Genomic DNA, 9,955 nt, shown 5'->3' on the forward strand with positions numbered 1-9,955 from the left:
AATCCCCCATAAGACCTCAACCTTTTGAACACATTACTGGAACACATTATGGCTGTAGCTCTGTGTTTAATGGACAGAGAATCAGTCTTCCCATCTCGCTTTTGGTATTGCTTTAAACACATGGCAGCGCCTGAAGGTTACTCAATGTAAAGTATATTTCCATAGGAAAGTCAGAACTCACTAACATTGGTCTTTCTAAATCTAATTGGAAGATCACGCTAAACTCTAGAGGTGACAGTAAAATCAAGTATTTCCTATGTGTGACTTTAGTTACTAATGAAAGAATTCTACCTGATCATGTTGAATAACCTTTGCTTTATTGGATCAATGAGCATTAATCTAATGCATATAAATGTGAAGAGAAATACAGTTGAACACATTCTGTTGCTGCAGTGCAGAGAGAAATGCTGAGTATGATACATGATATATGTTGCTCCATGAACACAGAACTACTTGAGAGCTGACGACACCGAATTGACTGTAATGTGCAAAAGAACTGGTTTGACGCATCCTGTTTCCTCTTCTCTTCTACTCAATCTCATTGGAGGCTCCCACAGTGGCCATTGTCTCCATATCTGTAGGAGAAACAAATCGGGAAGCATCAGAATTTTCAGCAGTGTGTGTTCAATATACTGTATATCATAAACCGATTGTTTACCTGGACACGGTCCATCCTCCACAATAATGTCATCAATGGCGATGTCACTCCTTACTGACGAACCCCTGGTTGCTTCAAACACAATCTGGGACAGCAAGGCAAAGATGAACAATATTTAATTAGTCAGTTTTAAAATCTGTTAGCTGCTGTTTATTAGGTAGAAAAAGATTTGTATGAAAGCGCTGTTAGTGGTTTTCCTGATTTATTTTTTTTTTTTTACTTTATAGTTTATCCTTTTGTTTAAAATCATGACATACTTTTTTCACTTAATTCATTTTTTGTCTCTAGCACCCTGGACCCTAGACCTCCACAAACTCCAAAAACCTCCCAAGTAACCTGGTAGCACTCGCATTCAACACTGTCCTAAAAAGAATATCTGACTATGGATCAACTTTGGCCAGGTGGTGGCGCTAGGAGCAAAGGTCATGGAGCATGAATGTGCAGGGCAAATATTGGGTGTTTACCATTCTAGAGGTCAGAGGACATGTTTGGGAAGATTGTAAAGTTGGCCCAGTGACGGTGCTAGAGTTCATATAAGGTCCCAAAAATCAACATTTCTCTTTTTGACCTACAGTATGTTAACACTCAGCCTCCATGGTAGTTCAGCTGTGGAGTGGGAGTTCTTGCCCTTTCACAAGTTTGCTCAGTAGTAATTGATGAGCTTTTGTTGTGTTAGCATCTTATTGGAAAATAAAAATTATCAGGTATCAGTCAAATTTGAGACACTTTTCTAAAGTTGTTACACTATCTTAAACTATAAATGCTATAGTTTGTGGACCAGTAGCCTGTAAAAGTAAACATTAAAATATAACTTTATTATTAGTTGACCACTAATGTGGTCAGTCAGCCTGCGAATTATGATTATGGGCTTTATTTTATTACAAGCCAAAAAGATGAGAAAGCTTCTAGTCAACAGACTTCAAATATAAAATGTTCTACTTAAGAAAAACTGGATAAATGTTCTGTTCTTACCTGGTGTTGGCTGTCACACTGATACTGTACTCTGGCCCTCATCCAGGAGATGCTCTTCTCACCACTCTGTTGCCACAGTAACAGGTCCTCTCCGTCCTTGTCCAGGTGAACGCTGAGCTGACCTGTGCCGGACCCGTACATGTGATAGTAGAAGTGCAGACACTGAGGCCCCCTGGAACCCCTCATAGGGCGAGACAGCAGCCTTACGTTCTGACCAGGCAGCAGAGGCGATGCCTCCATGTGCAGGTAGTATCCTGTCAATCAAAGTCAGCAGGTTGGTTTGTGGACAGACTTTCAAGTTTCAGATATAGACTTTCACACATGCTGTGTGAGTAGCACCCAAAATGGTTTTGTATAATTGTGCTACAGAATAAAAATGACACCTATTTGAGTCTGAACATAAAACATGGAAGCAGACTATTGTGAACTGAGGAGAGATGAAGTGGAAGAGACCCTCACCGAGTCCCATGGTGTGGTCCCCTCTGGGACCAGTGTATGAGGTAGGGGTGGGCCCTCTCCTCCTCTCCCAGTCAGCAGCATCGTGATGCTTGTCCTGAGTGTAATCACACAGGCCTGCTTCAAAGTCACAGCGTCCAGGGAGAGGTGACGACAACACATCTGCAACACGAAAATGAACGTCAGTATTTTAGGTAACACTATATTCTGACAGTCCAGCACTGAAACACATCTATAAACTGAATATTTTTGGTTGCATAACTCTGGACTGACTCTAAACTGATTTTTAATCAACCAATCAACTTTAGAAACGAACAGTTGTGGATGTAGCAGCAGCGGCCCAGGCTAAATTAGCTGGCCGGGCTATTTTCACATCCTCAACAAACAGTTTTTGCAGCATCTCTCAAACCACAACATCAACAGTAACCTAAAGATGCAAAGAGGTTTGGACATCTCTTAATTCATTTTTGCAGATTTATTTATATTTGATATGCTTAATATGAAACTGTTTTGGATTGACTGGGTGGGGGTTGGGGAGTTAGGTGATATTGTACTTTAGCAGTACACATTCCCTAACAAACTTGCAGATCCCAGAGCAGTTAACAATTAACAATCCAGCCTTGATTCCCAGATAAAGTTGAAATATTCTTCATAAATCATGGCTGCCATCAGCATAACCACTAACCACTGGGCGTATTGTTTGATCACATAGTAAATGTATGGCCTTTAACAGAGGTGTGAAAACAGCTGCTACCCTGGTTAGTGGCATGTGGATACATACCTGTACTGCATGTATTTAGAAAAATGCAGATAGTTTTGAAATTGTTACCTGCTGTCAGCTCACAGTCTCCGAGGCTCACGCTGATGTCATCTAGAGCCACAGCGCCACAGTCCCAGAAGCTCCTGCAGGTGCTGATGAAAACTAGCTAAACAACAGATAAACAGTGAGTTTCCCACCTTCTCACCATCTTTTTTCTCTTCTGTATGTCTTTGCTTGTTCTCTCTTTCCTCCCTTCCCCACTTCCTTTATTCATGTTTATTTATTTTTCTTTTATATTTTCATTTAATAACTCATTTTATTTCTTTGTTCCTTCCTTCCTTCATTAATCATGTTATTTTTTGCCTCCTTCTCTTCCTTCCTCACCCACTCCCTTCCTTCTTTCTTTAACTTAACCTTCCTCTTTTCTTTCTTCTCTTTCTGTTAGTTGGTTTCCTTCACTGACATTCTGATTGAAGTGGTATTTCCACTTCCATCTCCTCACACCTTGGCAGGCTGAGATGTTTGGAAGGTAACATCTGCTGCAATCCAGATTCCTCTGGACTTCACCCCCTGAGTCCAGATCTTCTCCTGGCTGTTGCTCTGCTGCTCCAGATAAACAGCCAGAGCCTGATCTGTCTGGTTGAAACCTGCAGTAGCCAGAGTTATTTCTGGTAAATACATAAATCACAGTAAAGGATTCACAAATAGACCTAAACATCACCACACAGTCTCGGTAAATATCTATCAGTCTGGAGAGTTTTTGGCTGCTGCTCACCCCTGAGAGAGAAGTAGAATCTCAAACAGTATTTCAAGTTCCCAGCCAAAGTTGGACCAGTCAGACGGCTTACGTAGCCCACGTGTTGGATCATCTGTGAGTGAGCCAACAGGAAAGTTCCTGGAAGGAGATGAGAGTTTTTATTTTTGTGTGTAACTCTTCACAATCTGCTCAGAATGTGCTTGTCATGGAATTATCTGATTTCAACTGTTTTTCAGCTCTTGGCACAACATGCACACATTCAGCTCCTGATCAAAGTGGTCAGACTGAACCAGGGAGTAACTCTGCTGTAAAACTAAAACAATAAGCTGAAAGGGGCTAAAAAGCTCTGTAGAGCTTCGGAATTGTCAAATAGTTTCCCATGATTTTGGAACCAAAACTGTCCTTATTTAGTCATTTTAGCAAGTGTTTATATACACATCATAAAATCCATTGTCACATAATTCTCACCTGCCCCTGTAGTGTGGTCTCCATTCCTAAATATGTTGGGCCTCACAGACACTCTCCTCCATGGCGACCCTGACCGCTGGTCCTGCATGTAGCGGCAGAAGCCTGACTCAAAGTCACAGTTGGCTATGGAGGGGTCAAAAATCGGCTCTGCGGAACAAACATGTGGAAATAGGAGTGATGTTGGAATTTTAATACCTTAGATTTATTAGCAAGAGTCATGTGACATGTGCTTTGGATGTTTCTCATCCACAGAGGATGATCCTCCTGCTGTCTTTTCTGGTGCCAGACTGTACAGAGGAAATATGAAAATCAAAAAGCCAGGCAGCTATTTAGAGTCGAAGGGGCAGTTTTATGGCTTCAAGTCAGGACAGATTTTACTTATATAGCACAATATCACAAATTATGCCTCAAGCAGTTTGACATTTTTACTCATTTTCATATAATGTAAACCTTCAGGTCCTGATGTATCAAAGCTCTCATGGCTTTTGCAGCTATTCAGTGCATCTAATGGAGCTTTATGATATTAGTGCTTTAAAAGTCCTAAAATGTTCATATTTTGGAAGTTTTGATTTCTCACCAAGAAAGCATTACTTCAATAATTTAACAGTTTTAATGAAATGTTGAGTCTGAATGAGTGTTGCTGCAGCTCACCAGTGTCTTTGCTGCAGAACTCTGGAGAAAAGGAAATGTCATCAAGTGCCACTCGTCCACCTCTTGGACTGTTAAACGCCACTTCAAAAACCACCTTAACGGGCAGACAGACATATGAAAACAGACACTCACAGACAAAGTGTAAAAATTTAATTAAGTGCATATAATTTTATAATACTAGCACTTAATCATTTATTGTATCTATTTAACTAGGTTGGTTCTGCTTTTTATTTCTAAGAGGAAACTCTGTTGCACATGTTTCAAACTTATATATTCTTACTTTGATATTGTCATCACATAGAGCTTTAAAAATTCTATATATGAACCAGATATTTGTGCTGACCTGTATCGAGTATGGTGCTTTCAGTTCCACCTGCACAGGTATCCACTCTTCAAGCATTTGACTCCAGTCACTCTGGTTTTCTGACTCTGCCCTCCACAGCTCCTGGTACTGGCCCAGTCGGTCCCGGGCGAAAACAGAGAACAGGTTCCCTCTCTCCTCACTGCGCTGGTACTGAAAACTCAGGCAGCCAGACACTGGCACCATTGTCATGGGAGACACAAGCTTGGCTACTTCTTTGAAGGTCTTGGCATAAATGGAGTCAACGTACATGAAGTGGCCTGAGGGAGAGTTTCAGTGACACTGACCTGAGACTTCCGAGCCTTAGGATTCAGGTCTGTTGTTATACTGGTTATAGTATGATGCTTACGCCCAGTAAACATTGATTTGGTCAGGTCTAGACATCCATATTTAGAGTAAGCAAATTTTTGTTTTACATTTTTAAGATATTTTGGCTACCTGTATTCATTGTTTACATTATTCAAATGTAAATCTTACTCACCTGTCCTGTTGTTGTATGTGTGGTCATTTGGCAAGTTGTTCTGAAGGAACCGGACTTCGCCTCCTCCCACATACCAGTTTACATTGGCATTCCACTGGTTGCTGTATCCACACAGGTGAGACTCCTCAAAATCACACTCTAGACACAGACAAATGAGGAATCAGCAACAGACCTGCCATGATGGGTGAGAGGATTTCATGCTGTAGCAAATATGTTCATGTGTGTGCAAGGAACAGAGCAGTGACATGCATAACGAGAGTACTTCTTTCACTTTTCTTTAGGAAGGACATGGGAGTGATGCATGGGTGAAGTCACTGACCCAGGCAGTATCCAGGGCTGATGTGGATCTCAAAGATGGCCACGCTGCTCCCAGCGCTCTGTCCAGGTTTACCTTCAATGACAACCTAATGAACAACACATGTTCAATAACACTCTGTAATCAGTGGTATGGACTGACACCGAAATAATATCATAGGTGATCAAATGTAAGGAGTGTGCAGGGAGAGTGTGCGCATGAAACACAGAAATCTCATTCACTTTCAAAGGTCTTGTAAGCAGTAGGTTCCCTGTAAAAGAGCTCCCAGAGGAAGGGATGGAGAAAAAAACTGTTAAAACATTTGTACATGGGTGTATGTGTGTGGGACCAAGTAATGTTTTCATAGGAGGGGTTAGATACTGTGGACAATAGACAAATAAAATCAAATAGCCAATTGCTATTTCATTATTTTGCAGTGAAACATGATCATTCCTGTTATGTCCAGCTACCACTCCCAGTTTCAGCAAAGATTATGTCATATTAGGGAAGAAAAAAGTCAATTTTATTGTTTATTTAAAGCCACGTTAGAGTAATACAGCTGTTATTGCTCATGTGCTGGCAAATAGCAGCTTATTTCAGCATTCAGGAAACATTTGGTGTTTTGTTTGCATTCAACCAGAGAATGTACTGTAAGTCCAATACTCTGTCCTTTTATCTCTGGTTTGGTCTCCACTAACTCCTATTGCTTTCTACCTGCTATAGACCTTCCACTTTCTCCACTAGCTAACGTTAATCTGTGTGTTTATCTGTCATCTGCTGCTGGGCAAGTAGAGCGGGTTTATCAGTTTGTTTGCTGAACACAGCTCTATGCTCTTGGAAACGGGGTTGATTAGAGCCTGTGACTGAGTGTTAGAAAAAATAATAATCTCAAGTATTTTACTGTAGTTACTTTCACATACGGAAGCTTTCCATTTTCAGTGAATGATGTGCATTGAGTGCGATGGTAGAATTGGAATGAGGTTGGCATAATTCATCTTAAAGAACCAAGAATGGTGAAACAGCTAGCATGGCTCTCTCCACAGCGTATTTCCTAAATATCAAATTATTCCTTCGTGGGGTTGAATAAAGTGATTAAAGTAGTTTTAACCAAAGCAGCACCATAAGGTCAAAATTTAAAAGGTCATTTGACATGTGAAAAATAGACCTGTCACTGTCGGGAGAAAATAAGGCCATGACAATAAATTAGTGGGTTTGTTTTCAGTGAAACTAAAGAGCAGAACATGGTAGAAGTTGGCTTTAAGTTTTAACCTTGGACATTTAATTTTTTCCCCCAGCTCTGGACTGTAGTATATTATGTGAAGGGGCACACATAGCACAGGCCTGGCTAACATTTATGTAGGCCATGACCCTGTCAGCATCACCCTCTGTCTGTAATATAAACATGTTCTGTACTATTCTGCGCAATGCTTAGATTATGTGTGTGTGTTTCTCCGCACACTTTATATAGGCCCCAGTTTAGGCTTTCATGTGTCATGTCTTCCTCTCAACAGCGTGAAAGGTTTTCTGTAGTATTTTATCTCCATAGTTCTGCACCTCCTGCTGTTTTTTAAAAATAGAGAGTTGGAAAGTCGACATTACTGCGACAGAATACACTTGCAAGCTTTGATTATTTTAAGACGTACCACTGTTTTTGTTATGTGCTGTTTGTATGATTCCTAATGATTTTAATAAATTTTCATCTACAGTATCTCAAAATGAAGAGCTGGACTTACATGACAATTACTGTTTATATTCCTTGTCCCAAAATGAGCAATATTTATGGTGACCACTGACCAGTGTTGTTGTTTTAACTATGTAGAGTTTTAGATTTTAGCTTTGTTTTTTATTTCAAGCAGGTCTCCTATGATTAAACATTATAAGATATTTTACCCTGTAGGGCTCAGTATTGTTCTGCAGGTCCATGCTTGAGATGACCCAGTGGTCAGAGGGTGTCTGGCTGCTCATTCACTATGCTCCAGAGACGGACTCAGAAGGACCCCTGTGATCTGCATCTGCTGCCCGGAGTCTGCACCCGCAGCTGTCTTATCGCTCTGGTCATCAGATGAGGCTGCCGCATCCACTGCGACAAAACGTCCTGAAACAAAAAGGTGTGGGATTTATAAAGAAAAACTGTGATTTAAGGGACAACATCTTGTTCAGTAAGATGAATACTTTGCACTGCATGTTATAAGGTTTTGGGTATTGGAAGTGTTTTTATGGACCTTTCAGTTAGCCACTTGGCAGTTTCTTGGCAATCCATCACATCACTGACAAAACATGTCACTCGGAACTCAAAATTTCATACCGTGATGCTACATAAAGTGTCAGTAGGAGGGTGCCACAGTCGTAAGGAGTTGTCCTTTTGACTTATGCGTCCCTGTGGAATGGTCTTTCCCCAGAAGTCCTGTTGGACACTCACACTGAGATCATTTCACTTTCAATTCAGTCAGTTCAAGACGCTTTTCTTTATTTTTCTACAAAAAGGAGCAATCACTTCCAAATGTTTTTATTTACGCATCGAATTGCACTCACTTAAACTGACATGGTTTAATTAATTAAATCCATGTCAGTGCAAGCTTTAGCTTCTGAGAGAGGAGAATAAATGAGCAGAACACCATTAATGCACCAACCACACTGGCCTTTTTAAGAAGCTGATGGCAACAGCAACAAGGATGGAAACAGGAAATGAAGACGGCCAGCGAGACAGGCTGCAATAGCCCAGAGGTTTTCAGACAAGTATGAGCAAGACTGACGGTGGAAAAAAAGCCTTAATAGTTTTTCCAACATAGTTGCAGGTACAGTATTTACTGGAACAGCAGGTCACTGTCATGCTAGGAGGAAGCCTGCCTCACCTGTCAAATCAGACATATCAAATGGACTGCACTTATATAGTGCTTTTCTACCTTGCCTGGACAAAGCGTTTAAAATTCACCCATCCCACTCACACACCAGTGGCGGAGGGACATGCAAGGTGCTGACCTGGCCACCAGGAGTACCTTGGGGTTCAGTGTCAAAATGTTGTTAGCCTAGCTTAGCATAAAGACTGGAAGCAAGACAAGTAGCCAGACTGGCTCTGTCCAGAGGTCAAAACTGCATGTCCTGTAGGCCTACCACCACCTCTAAAGCTGGCACTAACACCTTCTATCTCACTTGTTTTCTCTTTAAGCAAACAGATATGTAAAACCTTGATTTTGTGATTATAGCTGATGGCAAACCATTTATCTGTCTGCTCAGCACTTCTTTGCACTTTCTTCAGTGATTTTTTTGTTGCCACACTAAGTCTCTGGGATGTATCTTTTGGGAGAGCCAGGCTAGGTTAATTCAAGTTAAAGCTCAGTCATGGGATTAAAATCTTCTCAGATCACTCTTGTAATGAAAGCAAATAAACATATCTCCCAAAATGTGGAACTGTTCCCAGACTTTATTGTCACTCCATAAGGAAATGCTGTAACACTGGGTTAAAAAGATTTACGATTTTGGTATTATATCAAGTTCTAGTAACGAGCCAACTTGGATTGTTGTGCTGTGGTAAGTCACTGTCACTGAAGAACTGAATGTTTTCTGGTCATAAACATGACTGTCTGACTTGGCTAGAGTTTGAGAGTGTGGATGGGAAAATGAACTCCACTTAGGACAATTGTCAGCCTTGGGGCAGTGTTCACATCTGGAATCACACCAGTTCATGAACCCATTCTGGTTCATCATTCACTAAGAGTCAAGCATTGGTTGAGATGCATTAGGTGAAAGACAGGTAAATTTAGAGATGTGTTTTGTGTGGTTAAGATTGGGTTAAAGATCTGTGCTCTGTAACATCAACATAACCTCCACTTCATGTCACAATTAACATGATGGGATCCTGCTGCTAGTGCAGCGTAGTATAGACACATCTGTCCCCTCAGGTATCTGCAGTCAGAGTTTTCTTAGTAGTTCTGGCAATAACTTTTCTCTCCACAAGAGAATCTACATGCACAGTATCCATCCATCCATCCATTTTCCTCCACTTATCCGGGACCGGGTCGCGGGGGCAGCAGTCTAAGCAAAGATGCCCAGACTTCCCTCTCTCCAGACAATTCCTGCAGCTCCTCTGGGGGAATGC

The 9,955-nt window shown here is 41.1% G+C and overlaps 2 protein-coding genes across 2 annotated transcripts in view; both read right to left on the reverse strand.

Moving 5' to 3' along the window:
• Nucleotides 1–315: 315 nt before the first annotated feature.
• LOC109968677 (MAM domain-containing protein 2-like) lies at nucleotides 316–7,816 on the reverse strand. The gene is made up of 13 exons (XM_020615128.1): nucleotides 7,750–7,816; nucleotides 5,884–5,968; nucleotides 5,565–5,702; nucleotides 5,066–5,343; nucleotides 4,723–4,816; nucleotides 4,072–4,218; nucleotides 3,622–3,741; nucleotides 3,351–3,493; nucleotides 2,916–3,012; nucleotides 2,090–2,248; nucleotides 1,631–1,884; nucleotides 659–743; nucleotides 316–575 (listed from the first exon to the last, which is right to left on the reverse strand). Exons 1-13 carry the CDS (start codon nucleotides 7,780–7,782, stop codon nucleotides 529–531), a joined length of 1,680 nt encoding a protein of 559 aa, XP_020470784.1. The 5' UTR covers nucleotides 7,783–7,816; the 3' UTR covers nucleotides 316–528.
• Nucleotide 7,817: 1 nt separating this feature from the next.
• LOC109968679 (thyroid hormone-induced protein B-like) overlaps nucleotides 7,818–9,955 on the reverse strand; it is a 3,528-nt gene continuing 1,390 nt past the window's right edge. The window contains exon 3 of the mRNA XM_020615129.1: nucleotides 7,818–7,954. Within this exon, the coding sequence (XP_020470785.1) occupies nucleotides 7,821–7,954 (134 nt within the window). The 3' untranslated portion in view covers nucleotides 7,818–7,820. The remainder of the gene's footprint in view (nucleotides 7,955–9,955) is intronic.

Source organism: Monopterus albus, unplaced genomic scaffold (genome assembly GCF_001952655.1).
Source record: "Monopterus albus unplaced genomic scaffold, M_albus_1.0 scaffold158.1, whole genome shotgun sequence".
Taxonomy (NCBI): domain Eukaryota; kingdom Metazoa; phylum Chordata; class Actinopteri; order Synbranchiformes; family Synbranchidae; genus Monopterus; species Monopterus albus.

Bases quoted from the DNA above. Each gene is read 5' to 3' on its own strand.
- LOC109968677 (XM_020615128.1), bottom strand. From the start codon at position 7,782: ATGGACCTGCAGAACAATACTGAGCCCTACAGG. The intron at 5,703-5,883 runs GTCAGTGACTTC...GTCTGTGTCTAG, and splicing joins CAGCCCTGGATACTGCCTGG to AGTGTGATTTTGAGGAGTCT. The intron at 5,344-5,564 runs GTGAGTAAGATT...ACTCTCCCTCAG, and splicing joins CACATACAACAACAGGACAG to GCCACTTCATGTACGTTGAC.